At 37.2% G+C, this 23,434-nt stretch overlaps 1 protein-coding gene across 2 annotated transcripts; it reads left to right on the top strand.

Annotated features, from left to right (window-relative positions):
* Positions 1 to 23,113, top strand: lrrc2 (leucine rich repeat containing 2). Of its 2 annotated transcripts, XM_036527969.1 has the most exons (11): positions 1 to 75; positions 542 to 618; positions 3,941 to 4,088; positions 10,203 to 10,360; positions 12,570 to 12,637; positions 13,032 to 13,188; positions 14,008 to 14,144; positions 14,883 to 15,028; positions 16,340 to 16,492; positions 20,848 to 20,984; positions 21,117 to 23,113. In XM_036527969.1, exons 3-11 carry the CDS (start codon positions 3,949 to 3,951, stop codon positions 21,164 to 21,166), a joined length of 1,146 nt encoding a protein of 381 aa, XP_036383862.1. In that variant the 5' UTR covers positions 1 to 75; positions 542 to 618; positions 3,941 to 3,948; the 3' UTR covers positions 21,167 to 23,113. The 2 variants fall into 2 exon arrangements, with proteins under 2 accessions (XP_036383862.1, XP_036383861.1); XM_036527968.1 differs by lacking the exon at positions 542 to 618.
* The last annotated feature ends 321 nt before the right edge of the window (positions 23,114 to 23,434 follow it).

Here is a 23,434-nt window from a genome sequence, read left to right as displayed (position 1 = left end):
GATATGGGTCGCTTTCCACCCCTGTAAACAAGGTGTTGAAGTTACACTGAGCAAAGACTCAAACCTGGAACTCTGGTAAGCAATACTATTATTATTATTGTCTATTTTTGATCAAATAATCGCAATGGTGCCTAACAAACAAATTCAAAAACATACTTTGCCAGAATCTGTTAATGCTGTTTCATTTTCTGGGACATTTGTTTTGAAATGGGGTAAAAGTCTGTCATTGCAAGAACTGAATTACAAAGAGTAAATGGCATTTTCATAAACAATTAATGTACTGTGAGAGAAATGAGCCATATTTGAATGGCTAAATACATATGTATACTTAAAAATGACCTTGGAAAAATCTGAGTGTTGACAGTTGAACTTCTAATGTAATGTCTGCAATATCCATTAAAAGGTCATTTAAAAATAAGAAGGTTATTTTATTTTAGGTTATCATGTTCAGTATGAGGTACCAAAATACAGTTTAAGGTGCATGCCATATTGTGTTATTGCCTTTCAAAATGGTTTGCATTTTAGTGTTAAATCTCTTCAGGTATACTTGATCCTACATTGATTCTCACAGTGTTAGAGGTCCCCACCCTGCACCCCTACATGCCAGCTGTTAAGAGAGTGAGTTGTGTTTGCATTGACAGTCAGTTTGGTTTCAGTTTCATGCCATTTGCTGTTTTTTGTTTTTACTCAGTTCATTTTACTCATTTCTGTTTCCGAAAAAGCATCAAGCTGGCTGTTTTTGGAGGGTGGATTGCATGGGTGTTTTTTTCACTCTTACATTTAATCCTCTTAGTGCCGAAGGTAGCACAACAAAGCATCAACAAGAGAACACTACTGTCAGTCTGCAGGCCTTCATCTCTTTCTCCCCTGCTTTCCCCCATAGTTTCCTTTGATCAGCCCATTTCCTCTCCTCCATCTGATGCCCCTCAGAAGACAGTTCTAGACGGTGTCATTTGACATACATACCCAGGCTAATGCGGCCTTGTGTCTGCTTTTCAGTGGAGCTCTTGATCTGAAATTTTTCTTGGCCTGAGAACTGAGGGTCTCAAAACTTTGAAGATCTTTGTAAATCTCTGAAAAGGGTCTACGCCATTGGATATTCTTTATGTAACTATCCAAGAACCATTTAGCATTACATGGAAGTTGACTGTCACCTTAAAATGGGTGACAGGTTAACTGTTGTTCATTTTGCTGTAGCATTCCTCTTTCTGTCACCATTAATTGCCTCTCTTCTCTGTCGGTACTTGCTCTCTCTTATTTTGGTTCCTCTCCTGCCCTGTTGTTCAAAGAGTTTGAATTACTTTTCTGTGGGGTCATACACTTCAGTTTGGTTGAGCTTCCTGGCTGTCTGTCATTCCATCGTTCTTCTTCTGCTTGTCCCTGTACTAAGTTGAGAGCAGGCTGAGGTCATCAGCATAATTTTACCCCTGAGGATAAAGAGGTGTACTGGGATTTTGGACATTGGTTTGAGTATTATATTCTGAAGAGACTGAGAAAAGGGTTCCATACAGGTATTTGCTCAAATTCGCCCATTTACCCATTTGTTGTCATTTGCCATGTGGTTTGTTTCTAGGTGTATGCAGTCAATCTTAAAATTAATCCTGTGTTTTACAGAGATATTGTGTCTACTTATAGAATGGTGGAGTATGTATTTCTTGGCCAGTGAAAGAGGAATGAACAAAAGCTTGGAATGGCCAGTTGGTAAATATTATGGAGTGTGTTACTGGGGCTGCCCAGGAGATATATAGACCTGCAACACTGTAGTTGTCATGCTGTCATAGAAAAGGCTGGCAGTAGAGTGTGAATATATGTGCCCACGGTCGAGTCTGAACAGCGGGAAAATACAGGTGAATCTCAGATTCCCTGCAGAAAGACCTGTCTTTGAATGAATCTGAGTGTAATGTAAAGAAATGTACATTTCATAAGTTGTGATCTTGTAGTTACCGAAAAAAGATTTTGCTGTAAGTAGTTCCTCAGTGGTTGCCATCACAATCTGTATTTAGAGTCTCCAGTTACTTTGTGACCATCTGTAGGGAGGTATGTACTTTTTGCTTGAGTATTTTGGTTCGGGATACAACATGGCTTTGTGCAAGTGGAGCTAGGTTTGTATTGCTTATGCTCAGTAGTTTTTAAAAGCTTACGAGAGTGCCATGCATGACCTACACTGCAGGTGAATTATTCCCATCTGATGCCAGAGGTGAATAATAATAAGCCCATCACTTTTGAAGAAAGGATTGTACCAAATGGGAGTAAGAGTACAGGGGGAAATTTCATGTATAATTCTACTAGTTTTCCACATTGCTTCAATTCTTGCTGACATGCTAGAATTTTTGGAACAGGGGAACCTCAGTTCCAAAGAATAGCTGATCAGCTCAGCTGGTGGGGAACAAACTAAGCTTCTTGCTATCAGCTGTGTAGGAATATTGTTATTTTCTCTTTCATCTGTTTAGTGAGAAAAACAAGAGGCAAGACAACTGATGTCATGGTGTTTCTGTCACGTGTGTATCTTATCCTGGGGGTTTTGTCTCTCTAATAGAGTTTTTTTGATGGATTTATTGAGAGATGTGAAGAACTTAGTTTTAGGAATAAGTGGGATCATAGCAGATTGATCTTGCCTAAAATTAATTTTTGGAAGGACTGATATTTAAAAAGAAGGTACATGTGCCACAAACGAGGAGTTTATTTTTTCCTGTAAAGCTTGTAAATGTTTGTGGGTCTAAATTGTTTGTGTATAAATATACACATTCATATATGTGTAAATAAACCACACCAGTTTGTGTATCCTGTCGATGTATTGTGCACACCTTGAGGTGATGATGTGGCCTGAGGCAAAGCCAAAGGCTCTTATCACACCCAGAAGTGTGTATGTATCAGGAGAACACATGGATTAATAAGGTTTATTTGGCTTATGCTCAAGGCATGTGCTATAAAAATATTGCGTGGCAAATTTGAAGACCATTATCAAGAAAAATCCTCACATATTATTATGTGTACATCTGCCACATTATTGCAGTTCCTCAGCTGGATATCGTTTGTCATCACGTATAGCAAAGACTGATGTAGTCACATTGAATCTGCACCAAATCATATTGAATTCAGTGCTTCAAACTGATTGGCCTATGATGGCCATGTTATTTAAATGAACTTGTTTAAATTGTTAAACTTAACAGCTTGCCCCGATCCTTTTTAGCATTTATACACTGAAGTACATTGGTACAGTTTGCCTATTGAGTTACTGCTAATATCCATAATGTTTATTATATTGCTTATTATATCACCCAATGCTGAATGAGATTTCCTCATGCATGTTTTTTTTTTTGCAAATTTTACAAACTGACTGGAATGTGGCAGCCTTGTTTTTTCTGTTAACTTTCTTTGCACTCTATCAACAACTTGGTTCAAAAACATTAGGAAAGTTTTATATTCTCTTGAACTCCCATTAATGTTAATTCAGAGAGGAAACCAGTGTTTCAGCAGAAGTGGTGGCTTTGTTGCGATATTCCCCGGCCCTTTATATGCCAGATTTGAGAACCAGTAGATCATTAGAGCGTTAATGGGCAAACAAAACAAACTTTATTGACTTGCACTTGTAGTTTGTTGCACAAATTATTAACTGTTGCTATTAACATCATGATTCAGAGGCAGGTGTAAAGGCTATGCATGCCAAAAATTGGTCCCATAGCTTGAGATCTTATTTGGCTAATATGTTTATTTTTAAAGATATGATGGTGCCAGCCCATGTAAAGTTTTAAATTCAATTTCTTTGGAAACTTTCTTCAAGATTCTTTAGATTCTGTGAAGCCAATTGGGCAGGGGAAAACTCTATTAATACTGCTGCCAGGAGTAGTGTCCTTATTATGTTGATTATGTGATTATTATATTATGTTATGGCTAACTCATGTTTTGTTTATCTGTCTGTTTTTTTTTTTTTTTTTGATAGAGGTTGTCATGATGAGAGTGAAAAGAGCCATTGACATACCGGTGTATGACCTCTCACTGATCCGCAATATGTGGGAGGTCAGAGTGAGGAAGTATCGGCAGCGACAGAAGAAGGAACAGGAGCGACTGGAGAAAAGTGCTCTTTCAAGGTAAGACCTGTACCTTAGATTCATACTCTTTTGTTTTAACCTCACTGTGCCTTGTTCCCTGCCCATACCACTGATGCTTTTGACAGCACTAACACACTATCAACCATCACCAGGAGTCACTCATATCATTGGTTTCTCCATGCCAGTTAGAGCTCTAAATCTTTACTGCAGTTGGCAGTACACATTGCCTCTCGAAGGAAGAAATGAATGCTTCACAAAAACATAACCTTCCTTCCATAATTACTATTATATTTATTTCTCTCCTTGTAATTAATTATTTCTCGCTTTGACTTTTATCAGTTGACCTGCATATCAGTGCTGATTTGATCATATATTTTGCTGTCTGCTTTCATACAAAAGCAATTATTCAACATTACACACTTTTAAGAGAAAAGGGCAAGATAATTATTTTCCCCAAAGTAATGAAGGATATAAAGATTCTACACTTCAAGGACTGTGTTGAGGCCATGTTTGTCTGTCAGCTGCTTTATTTTCAAGGTGTAAGCAAGGCATTTCCACATTCCTGACTCACAGAGCTTTGGCGATTGATGCTTAACTGTATGCTTTTGTATGTATACTCGGGTGTCGTTTAAAAATACTGCAAAAGCATTTGTCAGTGAGGAGAACTTTCACATGGCAAGGAAGTAATTAATGGCCTGTGGAAGCTTTACTCCTGCTTTGTTACATGCCAGTAATCAGAACCAAATATAAGCATTCAGCGAATGTCACATTCCTGCAGAAATCTTGCTACAAATTGTTTGTGATGTATGGTAGTGTATGTACTTGGCTTCCCTTAGTTTCTAGGCTCTTTAGTTTCAGGTGAGAACAAATTAACTTGCAGTAGTACTTGAACAGTGTTACGCTCACACTCACTGTGCTGGGAGTGCTGCTACCCTGGTCTGACACTGTTGCTCATTTAGCGCTGAATGGATACACTTCTGTTTTCTTCTGCTGGAAGTTGCTCTGGATGAGAGCATCTGTTAAATTAATGTGATGAATGTAATGTAACATATATAAATATACTTTTCTGCCATATATAACAATTTTGCTCATACTTTCTTCAGCAAATGTAGATATCACAAATTATTGTGTTTAAGCACAGTGAAGACTTTGTAGCTGTAAACTGAAAGGTAAATTTTAAAAAAATCAAATCTGATTTAAAGGGATGTAACATAATTTGTATAACCCATACATCACACGTGAATGTGAACTGGAAAAGTTGTGTCTAGATAATGAGCTAATTTATGTCATCAAAGGGGAAGGCAACATCCAGCTCAATGATATATTAGCTCATTAGACAGGCATGGTTTTGTAAGCCAGTTGGTTTAACCATTTAACAACAGCAGGTCCACTCAAACTAGCTAGAAGGTTAGCATAATATCAGTTGAGTAGGAAAACTGGAAAACTGTTCAAATCAATGGAAGAGAAATGTCTTGGATATGATAACCTTTGTTAACACACCTGTAAATGTCACCCTTCACACACTGACTGATTAAATGTACTCTGGTCTCACAGTGTGTCTCAGATATTCTGACACATTTGAACTTAAATGTTTTTTTCTCATTCTCATTTACATGTACCTTTTTGAAAAAATATAAATTATATAATAAAATACTGAAATTAGCTAGCTATAAAAATGCAATGTATATGATGTAAACTCAAGAGAATTTCAACTGATTGATACAGTGCCTCAACCCCAGTGGGAGAAGGATACAGTTTATGATAGATTGCAATTTTTGATAGATAATAGACTCTTGGAGGTTTTTCATAGTTTCTTCTTGCTTTGATGATGTTATTAATCTGCTTCCTGTATGAATGATTGCTTCCCTGCACAATGTGTGCTCTGTGTCCTGTCTGAGAAAACTCAAGCCTCTTGGACAGATTTTGGTTGAAAGGGAGATGTGCTAATCATGTGCAATTCATGCGGAACATATATGTGCCTCATTAGTTCCATTGTTTGTCAGATACATTAGCCTCGAAGGCTTTCATCCTTTGCGATCACTGTTCCTCTTTCATATCTGTGACCTTTGCCACCCACAGGATAGTGCAGGCTTTCTGGGTGGGCTTTACATTTGTGGAAATTTCTCTGCAGTTCTATCTTTCTCTGCAGTTCCTCCCTCTGTAACAGCCAAGGGACATTTAAGCCCTGTCATCATTAGCACCTTATAACTGAATTCAGCATTTTAAAACTGCATTGAAACATCACAGTTCACAACTCCAGTGTGTTTGACAAGGAATAATTGATCCCTGCCCAGAAGCTGGTCTCAAGCTGTTTCATAACACCCTGGGTTTTTGTTTTGATTTTTCTTTGTCAGCTCTGAATTACCTCCATTTATGACTAGAAGGCACAGACTGTAAGCTCAGGCTTTCAGCTCGAACAGAAGTACTTTGGATGCTGAGTAGAAGCCGTCTGCTTCCATAAAATCACCTGTGCTCGTCACATGCTGTTTTCCCTGTGGATGTTTCTTCCCATCACAGATAAAACTTGCTCACGACAGGTCAGATTATCATCAAAGGCATGCAGTGGTCCATGATCCGAGCAGGTTTTTAGCCACCCACTGTACTCATCCATTTAAGCTACAGATGTAGTCTCTTCTTTGCACTCATTCCACTTGCCTTCAGGTCCATTGTCAATGCAATCAATACTCTGTGTGTGGCTAATTTCACAAACCCCAGGTGGAATGAGTTTCCATCATGAACTTTGAAGTGCAACGTGCACCTTGTAAGTGTAATGTGTTTCTCATGACAATTTTGGGACATTCTGCTACGGTGACACAATCAAAAGTTTAGACACTTCCCAAGGATGGGCTGAATATTTTGAGATAATTTCTGATCGAATGTGTTTGAAAATGTCAGTGTCATGAGCAATTGTTTATATATAATATGTGTTCAAATGTGTTATTCTGCTGTATCTTAGTTTAAATCTATATTGATTTATGTAACAGTCTGTGGAATGTCTAATTAGTGGCTCCATTCCAAATCGCCTGACTCTTTCCACTACAGAGGCTGTCGCTCATCTTAAACTGAGATCATCATATGAGATGCACCTAAACAGGAACAAAGAAATGTAAAGGAGGCTTTATCTGGTTGGCTTTATCTGCCCTCCATAGCCTCTTTGATATACTTGGAAAAATTGGAGGTTTCAAGAGTTGCAAAGGGATAGGAAGATGTTTCCTGTTGAAACTAAATGGATGTTTTTTTTATGTTAATGTAATTTTCAGAACAACAAATTTATGGTTAACCTAAAAAAAGAATGCATTAGAATAAAATAGAAGAGTAATTAAACACAACCCTGCATCAATTTCAAATATTCTGCAAATGTAATAATTAATAAATGCATGAATTCAGTAAAAAAAATACATTTCTACAGCTGAAGCATTCAATTTTGCCGATGGTTAAGGAAGCAGAGCTAAAGAAGTAAGCCATCTGTTAAGAGCCAGGAATTTTATTTTTTTGATTTCATTTAGTTGTTGAGCCAATGACAAAGAAAAAAGTTGCTAACTATAGGAGTGAATATAGGGATGAGTGCTTTAAGAGTCTTTCCCTTTGTTGACTAAAAGCAAGACCCATTGATTGGCAGGAGTGTCTGGTTGACATTTATGGAAAATCTTACAGTTTGTTTGATCTCCTCCCTTTGTTACAAACTGTTCTGACTCACATTTGCTTCTATTTAAGGAAGTGCTGATGTGTAAGCTAAGCTTGTGCATGTACCTTGCATTAGCTGTACGCACATATGCTGCATAATACAACCACAATATTCTGACATATGATTGTGGTGTATGCACGCACACACACACACACACACACACACACACACATGTTTAATGGAAGTCAACAGTATGAAATCAAGCAAATGTGTCAGTTACATTCTACAATTTATCAACAAATGTGTGCACATTTCACACTGTGTACACCTTGAGTGATTTGTGAGCTATAACCTGAACAATGACTGGCATTTGTCCAATCCCTGTTCCCATGTCCCCTGAGGCAGAGCATCTGAAACCCTTCATATTGACAAGGCACTGTAAAAATAATATCATAGTTTCCAAGACTGAGGAACATGTGATGGCTTTCACCAACTCTGTAAAATAGGGACTGTAGTATTTAAGCACCTGTTATAATCAGTAACTTCATCATTCAATGTAACAATGTTCTTCAGCTCCACGACCCTACCAGTTTGTCTGTGTGATGACCGCTGGTTATGTTCATGCAGCACGTCCATCTTCGGAGCGCCGGATATGGAATTGCCTGCATCACATACCATCCTGCTTACACACTGAAAAACCTACGACGTGACTGCTACATCAGATCACACCTGCTTTAGTGAAATCAGCAGAGACAGTGACAACCAACGAACACCCCTCATCTTATGCAAAGTAGTTTTCATAATGCGCTGTCATTGCCATGCGGTGTAGCACCACCCAGACAGATTCAACAGGACAGGTACATAGCTTTAGTGTGCATTTTCTGCCGGAGCAGGCGCCAGCACAGATGCAGAGGCGGAGGGCTGTGGACAGGGCATTTTGTGGAGGTTTTAGGTGGCGGAGGCAAAACCAATCCTCACGCACCTCTAAGATGTTGTAACTCTCATCATATATGGTTCAGAAGGCCCGCTATATATTTTCCACACTGATGCTGGTGTCAGTGTTAGTGAATGTGAGGTCTGTTAGTAAGGATTATGTGTGCAGAGCTGATGTTACCACAGCTATGCATAAGGTTACCATCTGGTATGTGATCTTCAACATGGCAGTTTGGACATGACCAGGGAAAGCATGCAGCAGCAGAGCACAGCTCATGAAATCTGACGACTGAATAGTTATTTGTGGGGATCTTCAGGAGAGTACTGCCATGGCCTACTGAAAACAACAACAATGACACAGTACATTGCAGTTAGCATTAGCATCTACATGCATTTTAATTTGTTTTAGCTTGGTCTTTAGCTTGATCTTTGTGGATTTGGGGTTTAAATTATTTCCATGGTCCCGTTAAGTCTCACAAGTATGTTTATAGCTTCATAAAAGCAATAAATATATCTGCAACTCCATTCTGTCTTACCTTACTAGGACATCATCGCTGCTGTGTAATAGTAAGACTTACACAAATGTGTTTGAGCTGCCCTGCTTGTTGTAGATGTGCCTCTGTAATATGATCCATCAATGTATTGTTAAGAAACATTTCTTTTTAACTGGGCAGCTTGCCTTCACATAAAATATTTGCAGAGTTTTTGTAGTTAAAGGTCCAAAGCTACTGTAGGCATACTAAGGCTCTGCAAGCCTCCTGGAAGGAATGTTTTGACAGGAAGAAGTATTCAATGCGCACACCTTTGCGGCACCCCTTCTTCACTTACACAGTGTGATACCTCATGTGCTTTAATCAAAAGTGTGTAACTCCTACGCAGTCTTAAATGGGTCTCAGGTCACTAAGCCTCTAACAGGATCACTATCATCACTCAGTGTTCCATAAATTATTTAATTGCACCAGGGTAATTGTATGCTGTAGCATACAAACGAACAAATTACTTCCACAACTACTGTGTTGGAATTCATTTGTACTGATTATTTCTCCATGCTTAATGTCCATGACATTATCACAGAGCATGTGTTGACAATACAGCTCCTTCGATTCTTTCTCCCTTCTCTTGTATTTGGAAAATCGGCCACTGTGTCTTTAATTGCAGTTCCCTTTTAATTGTGTCTCTTGTGTTGTCTTAGTAAATAAATAAAGATCTCTATTTTGCAAGCCACTCTGCTGCAGTCTAAACATATGCATTCTTCTACATATCTGTGCCCTCACAGTATATTTTCCACTGAGTCCTCATTTACAAAGGTCACCTAGAAAGTAATGTTCCACTTTAGAAAAAAAAAAGTTCCACAGACAAATGATCAAGCTGTAAAATTGAAATAATTGTATGGCTATGTCTCACATTTCTTGAAAGTATTTTGGCTGAGAGGCGTTTAGAACGACCCTTATTAAATAAGATGGAAGATTGCCCGTGATTATTTTCCAAATTTGTGAAGTAGAACTAACTATGCAATTTTACTCTGCTTTACATAGATGGGTTTGGCGAGGCGTTCAGGAGGCACTAATCTTCGGGTGTACTGTTTGTTCTCCTAGGGTCAATCAGCAGTGGCAGTATCGCATAGCGTGCAGGACGATGAAGGCCAAAGAGCTTTCAGAACTCCAGCAATACTTGGAGAGGTCACCACTGTCTGATACAAGAAGATACAATGGGATCTCAAACCTTCAGCCATACCAGGAATCTCTTGAAACAGGTGAGTCAATCAGATTCCTAGAGAAAAGGTGTCTTTCAGGGCAACACAGGTCCAGGATGTACTTTGGTAGCAAGAAGGAAGAATGAACAGTTTACAGTGTGGAGGAATATAATAACCTAATAATCTAACTTTCTCCGTTTTGGAAAACAGTAGATTCAATCATAACCTAACCCACTTAAAGGGTACCAAGAGTATATATGTAAGAAATTAAAACCCAGATTTTTGATGTATGAGCCATTTATAAATCCATTGCTTAAAGCAATTGATTTGCTGTGTGCTTGGTAAGTCCAAATGAGCTCTTTTTAATAGACTTCATTTTCAAATACTGACTTTTTTCACTGAAAAACTTAAAGTGATTTCAAGTTCATGTTAGACGTTCACATTACAGGCAATTGTAAGGTAAATTACCTAAATGATTATTAGCTTATTTGACTTGATCAGTGATTTGAGTAACTTCCAATTAATGTGGGCTTCTACATCATCAAGTCCCCAAAACCTCACATAGATAAAAATGCATCTCTCAACGCAGCTTCATTGTTTCAGGTTATACAGTATTCCTGTGCCCAAAGAGTGAACAGTTTACATGAAAAACTGTCTCAGAGAAAGGCAGACCCAGCAATTTTTCACATGTCAAGGCAAACAAAGAAAAGAGTTCATGAGTTTTCATAAAGGCTGGCTCAACAAGCGGGGTAACATTCATATAATTTCCGTCAAAGCTTTTTTGCTAAAAGTGTTACTCCTTTAGCATGTCAATCACACCTGACAACTATTTATTACTACAAATGATACCTTTTTTACCTGGAGATGATGTTTAAGACAAACTGATTTCGTTTTGACATGCCAGTTGCACCATAGCTCCATTACCACTAACAGCAGGAGTGACATGAATGGCTGTCACTTTCTGGACCTCATCACATGATTTTAGAGGCCATTAATCCAAAGTTACACACATCACTGAGCAGGTAAAATAAGTTAATAATCTTTCAAGTAAATATCATTAGTTTATCTTACAATTAACCTTTAATGTGCATTTTCATTTTGAACTTGAAATCACTTTTAGTTGTTCTGTAAAAAAGCCAATAAGCATTTGAAAATGAGACCCTGTGAAAGAGTTCATTTGGACTTACCATGCACACAGCAAATCAATTGCTGCAATCAATGAATTTATAAGTGGTTCATACATCAACACTTTTTAATTTCTTACAGATATACCCCTGGTACCCTTTAAGTGGGTTAGAGTATGATTGAATCGACTGTTTTAAAGTGTAATGGAAAGTTGAAGATGGTAGTATTATATTACTACATACTAAATTGTTTTTACACAGAGATACAAGTTCATACAAGTAATAATTATAGTGTGCTTTGGTACAAATATATTTGATATTTTCAAAAGCATTTATTTTTGTTGTTAACTGGAAATCACCCAGATACCTTAACAAGGGTTAATTTTGAGTTTTGGAATCTGTGGAGCTTTGGCAGACTGTTCAAAATGTGATAACAATTTTCTATCCCTTCAAATAACATAGAAACCTTTGTGGCAGGTTAAGTGTTTTTATCGAGCACGACTGTTCAGGGTGTTGGGACAGGACTAGAGGGCGTATTACCCATTAACAGCTTTCATTGCTAAAAAAAAAACAAAAACTGAAGAAACATTATACATAGAATGGATCCAAACCAAAATGACTAATATGAATAATATCCTGTTTGACACTGCAAAAATAAATGACAACACTCAAGAAGATTTCAGATGACATTTTATATAGAAGTACTATATCTACATAATATAATTATATAGATTTCAAATAACATTTTCAAAATAATAGCATTTCAGCCTTTCCATTTGTAACACAGGAAACCTCAAAAGCACTGCAGCTGTAGGGAGGTTGTGTCTCTGGGAAAAGGCACCACCTGATATCAATAAGTTTGTGGACTGCGAGACTCATCATATAGAAACTTGCATGTTGTGAGCAAATTGTCTCAATTATATCTTGGTCTATACGACCTATTATGAAAAGAATGTTCGTGTCAGAGCAGGGTGTCCCTTGACTTCAAGGCCTTGAAACAGGAGAGTGCATTCAGGTCAGAGGGAGGGAGAGGACCAAAGGAAGCTTTGAGTCTGCCAATCCCCAAGCACAAAACCTCTAAACTTTCATGCTGTTCCAGCCCTGCATGCTGCCATTTCCTCAGACTGCATATCTCTCCATTTCAGATTCAGACCAGAAAGCTCTGATCGAGGAACAGAGATTCATTTTTGAGTTGGGTGGAGAGACTACAACGGTATTGACCTCTTTCTTCCTTCCTCATAGTTGTAAACTTGATTATAAGTTGATTGACATTTTAAAGCAAAACATGGCTTTGGGAGCAATCTATAAACACAGGGAGTGTAGATCGAATTCACTGGTGTATTATTTATACTTATACATGTTTATACATTGCATTTGAATTATATTATATACATTACACATATTACTGTACATTGACGGCATTGGATGAACAATTAAACATGGTGCAAGATAGAATAAAAAACCACTATTAATCTGGTAAACATTTCTGTTTCACATTTTATTGATGCTTAATATTCTCTTAAATTCTGGCATAAAAATGTGACTATGAAGTTCAATGCAGGGCATTGGTCTGTGTGATATGGAGCGCTTATTATTTTCTATTTCAGGAACTCCCTGATTACATTCAAGATATGACATACCTTCGGCAGTGGCACATAAGAGGAACTAGCATTCACAAGATCCCAAAATATATTGAGAATTTTAAGGAGCTTCACGTGTTGGATATACCAAGAAATGGCATCGAAGAGCTACCGGTTGAAATTGGTGAGAATCCTTGTGTGTCTTTGTGTTGTTCAGTCATGGTGAATGTAATGCTCATGTTTCAAGCAAAAATATATGTCACTGTACGGACATTTTAAATACACTGCAGCCCTCATAAATGGTTTTACCGTCCTCACACGTTATGTGCACTGGTCTATGAAGTGCGAGGCTCTTGCATGCAACCACATAAATGTGCACACACACACATACACACACAAACGTACTCATGGACTTACTGTAATACTTTTTTTTTCTTTTTTTTCGAAATTCTCATCTGAAGGACAACTGCCTTCGCTATAGTGTTGATGCCAAATTGTAACTGCAGAATTTGCACAATTCCAGTGCAGTCACAACATTTAATTGAACTTTTTAAAGCAATTTACCTATATAAATTATTTAAATACCCACATGATTTTTTTGATGAACAAAAGCATAAATATTTGTTTATTAACTAATATGTCTATTTGCATCTCGGTATCTGCATCTGTTGGATGGTGTTTTTTAGTAATAGAAGTTTTTTCTCATTTGTTTTCATACTTAATTAATGAATTTGTATTAATCTCACAATCATATACCGTTTTTACATTTTTATACCTACTTTAAATTCATGGAAGAATATGGATTTACTTGCTGAGGAGTTTTGGATGATAGAAAAAAGTGACACTGAATAAAAATTATGTTTCTTGGTTGATGCCTTATTCACAGCACATCTAAAGCAATAAACTACTATACGCAGACTAGGCTGAGGGAAAATGTGAAACTTTTGTCTGATAATGATATTCACTGCATAAAATCATTTTGATCTCTGTGTCTCTTTAATAGGCAAACTGGTTACCTTGAAGGAGCTGAATGTAAGTTATAATAAGCTGTCAAGTATTCCTCCAGAACTTGGAGACTGTGAAAGCCTGGAAAGACTGGAAGTAATTGCAAACCTTGATATCAAAGAATTGCCATTTGAGGTAAAAGACAATCTTTTCAAATAAGACTGACATCTAATATATGTTTTCCAACTTCCCTTAGGTGGGTATTAGTACATTTAACACAAATAAAAAAGACCTTATATTATTAGCCAGTTACTTTTTTGCACCAGAAAATCAAATACTGTAATTGCAGATGAAAAAAATGAAAGAAAAAGTTTAATTTTCAAGGTGTCAGTTCATGCACAATTTTTACTGGTCATTGTACAATATAGACCATCAATTGTGTTTTTACATGTAACTTCTATCGTTCAAGCAGGGTTTCTGCAAAAGTATCAGCACCACCAGAGCAATGAAACTTATCAGCAATATTATGTGTTAGACAATAGATTCCCTGGCTTTTCTGGAACTGTAAAGGAATATTTATGGGTATGCAGTCATCCTTTAACATTACACAAAGACTGTGTTCTTATCATGACTAGATAAAATATCACAGCATTTTAAAGAAGCCTGAGCAGGCACAAAATACCTAAAATTAAACTTTTAAATTAATGCCATTGAGTATAAAATCCCCGCTTATAATTTGTGATAAAATTTGAAGTAAAAAGGCCTACACAGAAAGGACTTTCATTTCTTTGAAGATTATTCTTCTTTTCATGGTAGTGCTCATTTCTATAATGTACAATATGCAAATGACCTACCGCAAGAATTTTTTTTTTTTTTTTTTAATGTCAGACCGGACAGTATTCCCAATGCCCTTGTTTCATTGTAACATTCCAGCTCAGCAATCTGAAGAAGCTCACTTATTTGGACTTATCTGCGAATAAACTGGCCAGCATACCCATCTGTGTCCTTCGCATGTCAAGCCTACAGTGGCTGGATGTCAGCAGCAACAGGCTACAGGATTTGCCTGAGGACATCGATAGGTATGAGAGACGCCACACTCGGCAGTCCCACTTGTGTTTCATTACCCTGTTTTTCATCACCATGGCTAAAATTAGATGGACCAAGGTGCTGCCTGCTACAAGAGATGCAAGCCCTCCCTTTACAGACACAGACTGTGCTGTGCACACGCTGAACATATGAGATATTGAGAATTTCGACAGCTTTGCCTTCTCAGAACCCTGAGGCTCAGTGTTCAGCTTGTACATTTTATCGTATTTTGTTTTAATTTTATCATCGGTCTCTTGCCTAATTCTAGGGTTGCTGTCCAGCCAGTGTATTGCCAGTGCTGCTGGTATTTTTATGGGCTATGGCCCCTCTGTAACAAGGATCCAAAATACCCATGTTCACAGGATTCAGTCAGCATTATCTAATTTTTCTTTTGAGATGGGTGATAAGAAGCAACTTCATTGTGTTTGATAGATGTGGCAAAAAAAAATAACTATTATAATGCAGTGTTTTCTGTGATTAACAGTTCCTCCATGCTTTAGTGTCATCTCGCTTTCTTGCCCGCTGTGCATTATCACGTTTGCCTCTGTAGGAGTGTGAGACAACACAGTGTAAAGGTTTACTTTTGCCCTTCTTGAATTCTCTAATGTGCTGGAAGCAGCAAAAGCTAAATATGAAATGCCAGTTCAAAAAAATTGAATTTGACTGTGAAAAGTAGATTAATGTTTGAAATAAAAGTCTGTTAATACTTGGAAGGGATTATGAGGACAGCTGCTGTTAGCTTCATGGCTACAGAGAAACTCAAAGTAAGTCTAGCGCTAACGCTGGCAATATCTAGACCAGGTAAGGCTAGTTTGGTCTGCTCACCTAATCATCCTCTTGGTTAACTGGCTAAATTCACCCTCCCCTCTCCTCTGTAACTGATGTGTTCTGATGGGTAACTACTACCTTTCATATTCCAAGTGGGTGGAGCAGATTTGGTTGACTTTCCTGTTGTTTGGAAGTGTGGAAATTTGATGAGGAGTGCTTAACAAGACATTATTATTTATATACATGAGCAGATACATATGTAGGGGTTTACTTTTAAAGTTCATAAGGCTGATACTCAAAAATATAAATGCATCATAGCTGATTTTCTATTACATGAAGGAGCTCTGACATTCATTGAATGTGGCTCATAAAATGAACGTGGGGTGCATTTCAAACATAACTGTAGGCGGCAATGCATTGAATAATTTACATACAATAATAACAGCCTTTTTAAAGCAATAAAGCTATGCAGAACATTTCATTAAACAAGTCAGCAATCCTCTGGATAACCATGTGGAATTGATTTTTTTCCCTAGGTTACAAGAATTGACCTCATTGTTCCTTCACAAAAATGTGCTAACATACTTGCCAATGCAGCTGACAAATGTAACCACTCTTCAGATGTTGGTCGTCAGTGGAGACAAGTTGGTCTGTATTCCATCGAAGCTTTGTGACAATCCTGCTATTAAGTAAGTATGACCAAGTGAAGCATAGTTCATGCATTATTTTATATAGAATACTCATACGTCAAATTCTCGTAAACAATGTGAAGATTCTGTTTCTGAGTAAGCAAAACCTTTGACACACCTGCTAACCCCCAAAATGGAGATGCTCTAAGGAAATAAATACAGTATTTTTTGTGTGTATATATTTTTTTATTCCAGCATTTATTGAATTGCATTAAAATATACCTATAATTAATTAATGAATTCCTCCTGCTAGTCAGTTTACCACTTTCACAGCCTCATCTTTGTGCTATTGTCACTGTGAAAAATGATGTGAAAACCATGGTGGTGTGAATTGCACGTTTATTTATAAACTTGGGGAAGTATTGCTTTTACCTATGGAGCAAAAATTAGGGTCTTGACAAACACAGAGGTAACAAGAGATTCTGGATCGGTACCCCCTTGCTGATTGATTATCTCAGGTTAGCCTCCTCCATTCCATCTGTCTTCAGACAAGGCCATTTTATTCATTAGTCAGGAGATGCCACAAACGGTAAATGTTTTACATGTCAGGCCTTTGGTCTGTTTGACATGTATGCGATCCCTACATGTACACGCAATTTAAGAGACTAATATAAATGCACCAAATAATTACCTCTCTCTAACTTGCCTCCATGTTCACAACGATGCTGCACCTCTTGACATTTGTGTGTGGGAATTGAGGATGCAGTCTCTGTTTTAGAGAGAGGGTGAGCTCTCCGCTGAGTAAAAGTACAGTGCTGTTTGCACATGTTAAAGCTGACCTACTCTAAATCTAAGCCAAGCAAGCTAACGTTTTACCAACATCGCAAAAAACTGGAACCAGGGCTTGTTATGTTTTATATATATTTGACAAAGATGGTGCCTACTTTATTTTGAAGAACATTTACATTTACATTTTCATCATTTAGCAGATGTTCTTATCCAGAGCAGCTTACAAAAGGAAAAAGTATTTACCGTAAGAATTTCCTTTCTTTCCTAAAACTTTGGATGGAATCAAGATAAACCAGCTACTGTACCGACATTTCTGCATATTCGTACTCCCTTTATCCTCTGTTGCCTTTATTGAAAGAATATACTCATTAAAATGTTGTGTCTGCAGAAGAGGTGAAGTTGTAAACTGAAACTCTCTCTTGTACACGACTGCAACATCGATAGCTAAGGACCTTAGTAGGATGGCCAAGTGCAAAGTGGTTATCAGTAAAAAAAAAAAAAAAAAAAAAAGTGTTCACACATCCATGCGTGAATATAGTATTAGGGGAGAATGCAACTGAATAACACCACAGTATTAGGTAACAAGGAGATTTTTAAGAAATCATTTTAAATAATCTGTAATATTTCTCCAGGAGTAATAATTTCTTTAATGGAAAAAGAAAGAGGTGGTTTCATTCACCACCACAAAGAGGCTACATTTTCGTCATCTTTTTAGAGATATTTTGGATGGGTAACTAATAATCAATTACTCCAGCATAATTAATGCAGATGCTTGTGTAACTAGCGTCAGCTATATTTATCTTATACTTTATTATTTTAATGGCCTAAATTGTGTGGTAATTGGTTCTCTCATCAAGGTTCATCAGCTTAATTAATTTTAATCACATTAAGTTATGTTAATTTATGGAGCTGCCAGGGGTTGCATGGGTCCTAATGAATATGCATTTCTAAAAATGAATTCGACAATAAACAGTAAAAGCATTCCCTTGCTAAAAGGTTCTTCACAGAGCCCACACATATAAAAACATATCTTTCTATGACCTATGCAAATCACAGGAACTATGCATAATCATTGATATCATTTTTTGCATTAGAGTAGGATTAGTGGAGTGTAGGATTATTCCTAAATATCAGTCCAATGAGGATACTTTTTAGGAGACAAAGTAAGAGTAAAATGTAGGTGATATTGCATTAGTCTTCCACTAAATTCTGTTGTTTTGACAGCTTGATAAGAAATGTTTTGGAGCTTATCTAGAAAAATGCAAATCTTCTTTTATATTATTTTTAAAAACACTGACATGATGTGAAGTGAAAAAATTGCTATGTATTAAAGTACAGGATCTCCGTGCCACATGCTTTTTCAAGTACTCTTGCAGCTGCAAGGACCTGAGTACCTCTGCAGCTGCAAGGACCTGTGTGCTCCGGCAGCTGCAAGGACCTGTTAGCTAATGTGTTTACAGTACTTTACGGCTGGATCACTCAGACTGAAGTATATCACTGTAATTAGAGGAAACAAGATGAGAGGCAAAAACAGCAGAATGGACATCACCATTTTAACGTGCCATTCTTTTTTTAGAATCCAATAAATTGAACCCTATTACCACAACTCAGCTGCTGCTGTCAATCCCTAAAGCCGGCCTGTGGTTTTAGGTGTTCTGTGCTTTCCTGTGCCAGTCCTCCACACCAGTAGTAAATGGCCCAGGGGGTTTGGCGCCTCCACATTCACACCAGTCAGGATTTTTACCTGCACAGAAATGACGGGCCTGTTCAAGTTTCCAAGTCCCTTTTACTTGGTGCCATTTACACCAAACTTTGCTGTTGCTGTGTTGCTGTATGTGGAGATTTCATCCCTGGCTATTGCAAAAAGGAGTTTATTAAATCAACAATGGGATGTACTGTGACCTTCTATTGATCTCTAGAGAGATTTTCTGAGATTTGAGGTTTGTTTCTTTTCTAATGAAAGAAAACAATGTCTCATAAATTCCTCCTAAAATCATTGTACATCTTAAACGCTGGTGTGCCTTTCACTATGTCAAATGCAATGGTTGCACCGTTTGCACGTCACCATAAAGCTTATTCTCCACAGAAGATTTTCAGTATCAGATTTGAGTCTGAAGTCAAACCAGAACTGAAATTCATTCAAATGGCAGACAGATTAAAAGGTTCATTTTCCTGTTTGTAGTTCAGTCATTTATATATATAAAAAACCACGTAATGGTAAAAAGACTTCAGTGGTTACAGTTAGTGAACATGAGTGTGTTAAATCTTATTTCTGTATTTGGTACCCGTTTATATCATTGTGTATTTGCACAAATGGTGGAGTTACAAGATGTGCTCTCTTTCTGAATACTGATTAGGCCTAAGCTTTGCTCAGGAGAGTAGGTGAGCATACTGAAATAGTAAGTACTATGTCAGAATGGTTCACCGCGTGCTCTCGATTACTGAGGGAAAGACACACATGATGGGCTGTCATTTATTAAACCTGTCTTACCCTTTATACAGTGACGAAGTGCTGACCAGTGCTTCCTCAGGCAGAAAGGTCATTGCTTTGCAGGGATCATCAGAGCTGATGTCAGAAAGAGAAAGGTCAGACTGCGCAGCACAGCTAACACCTGGTGGTACTGAGATGGAAATGAGAACTGAACAGAGCAATAGATCAATGCACTGTAAGACTCAAATGTGCCTGTATGACCACTCATTACTAGTGTGTGCAAAGCAACCTGCTGTAGACATACTGATCAGAGGCAACAGCAACAGCATAAAATTGCTTTTTATGAAAATCATTTTTGTGTTAACAAATTAATAATGTTTTATGTGATTGTCCCATTTAAGATTTTAAGAATCTGTGTCATTCTGACATAGTGCTGACTATTTCACTACTCTTCCAAGCAAAGCGTAGGCTTAATCAGCATTCAGCAAGAAAGCACATCTCGTAACTTCACCTGTTGTGCAATCACACAAAGACATAAATGGTACCAAATTTTGAAATAAGATTCTGCACACCCATTTTCACTAACTGTAATCACAGAAGTCGTTTTATCAACAATTTACCATTATGCAACATTTTTTAATGACTGAAATACAAAGAAGAAAATGAAACCTTTTCATCTGAATGCCATTTGAATGATTCTCTAGTTTGGGAGGAGGTATGACTCAACCTCCAAAGCCACTGAAAAGAATAAGGTTTACATTGGTGTGCAAAATGGCCATGTTTCCCCTAAAGTATGATGAAAGGTGAAAGGTGAAAGTAGTTTGTAAAGAGGCATAGTGCTTATCTTGAGTTAATGAATGGATGTCAGGGCTTTGTCATCCTTGCTAGGATGGACAGAAACAAATATTTGTATTGATCTTGTCCTTTCAGTGCAGTAACAGACATTTTCAAGTAGTGGCTTTCTAGCATAGTGGATGTGTGAAAATTATTATAAAATAAAAAATGATATGTCTTTTTAGGCATTTAGACACTAATTTCCTGAAAATGTCACAGCTAATGATGGCTTGCCAATACTGTAATTACATATCACCTCTTATTAAAAGATTAAACGTTTGTCGTTTTTCGTACAGTATAATCCAAATTCTCAAATTGCATTTGAAGTTAAGATAATCTAATGCTAGCTGTTGTCTTTAAGATTCATAACACTGTATGACAACCCCATTGGTGTTCAAGAGGAGGACAGTGAAGATGAATCAGAAGACAAGGACAAAAAGCAGAATGCCCAAGATAAGGAATTTATGCAGGCATATATTGAAACCCTTAAGGACAGAGGTAAAGCAATCAAACGAGTGCTTGTGAATTTAACAGTTGCTGAGTGGACTACTGTGTGTCATGACAGTTTCATTTGTTGCAGTTTTACATTTAAAAAGGCGCTTACATGTAATTTTGTTCACTGTATTTTAGAAACTGCTCCATCGTACACCACTAAAGTGTCCCTGAGCTGTCATCTATAATGATGTGAAATGAAATGCTTATGGAATGCCGAGGAAAGATGAGATTCTGAACAGCGCACGAGATCAACACTGGACTGGACAGGACTGGACTAATGATTTATGATATCTTCCAGTTCACCATCTTGTTGAAACTGTGATGATTCTTTTTAGGAAAACTGTACGCACAAGTTTATTCATTGGGATGAGATACAACTGTTGCAACTTGTTTGGCTTTATCTGAGATACCACAGAACGAGGTTTAACAATTAATTAACTTCCTGCTTACTGCAGTTTGAAAATATTTAAACTAATAATCAATTTGTTTGGAAGGAAGTATTGAAAGCATCAATTAAATTCAATGTGATGAACAAATAAAGGAAACTTAATTACTGTTTATTAAGTATTCAACAACTGTCTAATTACAAGGCACTGCAATTATGGTGTAAAACTTTGGTAGTCAGATTTAGTGGATTAGGAGGCACATTGGCAATCATCATTATCCAGCCAACTGGCAGTGCAGACCCAACCACAAACCCAAAAACATCCTCTCTCCCTGTCACTTAATTTTCCCGGTGAGGAAAAAAAGTGTTAACAAAGGGAACAAAATTGTGGTCATTCTCAGTGTTTGTAATACAGTGCCATGCATGCGTATTAGAGTACTCCTTACAATGATAAAACAGTACATGACAACCATATTTCTCTGATTTCAACTAAATCTTATTGTTGTTTATGCGTGCATATATAATGATTTCAACAAAGATGACTTCAAAGATGCTTTGCCTGGCGGACGTACCTCAGATACAGCAATGGAAAAGTGGTAAGAGGTGCATCTGCTAAAAATGTCTGTTGCTTTTCTTGCTGTGTTAAATGTTGAAGTGTAAACTTAATAGCAATTCCTTTTATTTCAGTTTAGGATGTTAAATCAATCTGAGCCATTAATGCTAGTCACTGAATACTGATTCAATGGCCTGGTTTAGCTTTAGTATGCATCAATCAGGTTGTGATTTCCAATGTCTCAATATTCTTAATTCCAAAAAAGGCTTCTCTGTGTTGTGTGTTTATATGACTTGTCTCTCAGTTCTAAAACTCAGAGTGAAAAATAATCCAAAATGAATCGAGGTGGGGTCGACATCCCTTGCTGTTGTTTCAGTCATTTGAAATTAGCTGATTATGTGTCATTCATTGCTTTACTTTGTTCAATGTTTGTTTGGAGAACTATCAAAATGATTTCTCACAACCATTATTCGATACTGCAGCTATAGACTTTATAAATTTGTTTTCCAAAGATGACTATGAAGTATGAAACGATGACTCCAGATCCTCAGTAAGCCATAGCAGGACAGTTAAGTACTGCTTTACTCAGCTGTATTAAAATATATATTTGATTTTTAGCAGATACTGTTTTATAAAAATGAACTAATTTTGTAGGATTTTTACATGTGGTACATTCACTGTTTTTTTTTATTTTTAAAAAAAAACATCAATTTACACAAGTGCGTGAGAGATTTAAGGAGCCTCCCAAGGGTTCATTTTCTGAATAGGAGAACAGAGATCCTTTGAGCAATCATTTTAGACCTGCATGAAAAGTAATATAGGGGTCAAGGTTTAATCCTGTGTTGTGGCTGTATTAATTATTGTCATACTATCATTTTGAAGTAGAATGTACAAAAACCCAGAGCCACATGGATTGCACTCTTTTTGCTTTAGATTATTCCAATTATTTTGATAGCAGAATGTTGCAAATGTTCCTCATTGCTAAAGCTGAATTTCACAGGAGCTTTGAGCGATTAAAGCAATTGTATATACAGGGAATTGTGAAGTAGGTTAGCAATAACTGGTTTGATGTGACCAAACACTTGTTGCTGTGCAATAGTGAGATGATTTAAACTTGGCTTGATATTTCTCATTTCATATATCATACATATATCATGGATGATTGATTGTTTGTTTAGTGGTTGAGCAATGTTTTGGCAGAACTTGAAATTTTTAACTGATAATGTGACATGAAGAATTTTGTATCACTTCATTTTCACAATAAAGTTGTCATTGACAATGATTCAACAGATTACAAGCCTCCTCCTTTTGAGTCACAGTTGATTTGCTGTGGTGCTCTCGCTTTGCCTGCATATCTGTCTCAGCTTCAGTATCCGTATCACTGGCTGACTCTTACATTGAAAAGTCAATGCAATGTTCAGATAACCTCTTACACTGGAAACAAATGAGATCGACTAAGGTGGGAACTAACATTGACATCAACTGACAGGATTTATCCACACTCACAATGTGGCT

Source organism: Megalops cyprinoides, chromosome 4 (genome assembly GCF_013368585.1).
Source record: "Megalops cyprinoides isolate fMegCyp1 chromosome 4, fMegCyp1.pri, whole genome shotgun sequence".
In the NCBI taxonomy this organism is placed as follows: domain Eukaryota; kingdom Metazoa; phylum Chordata; class Actinopteri; order Elopiformes; family Megalopidae; genus Megalops; species Megalops cyprinoides.
The sequence above is the reverse complement of the archived record's forward strand: the minus strand, read 5'-3'. Positions and strand labels throughout refer to the sequence as shown.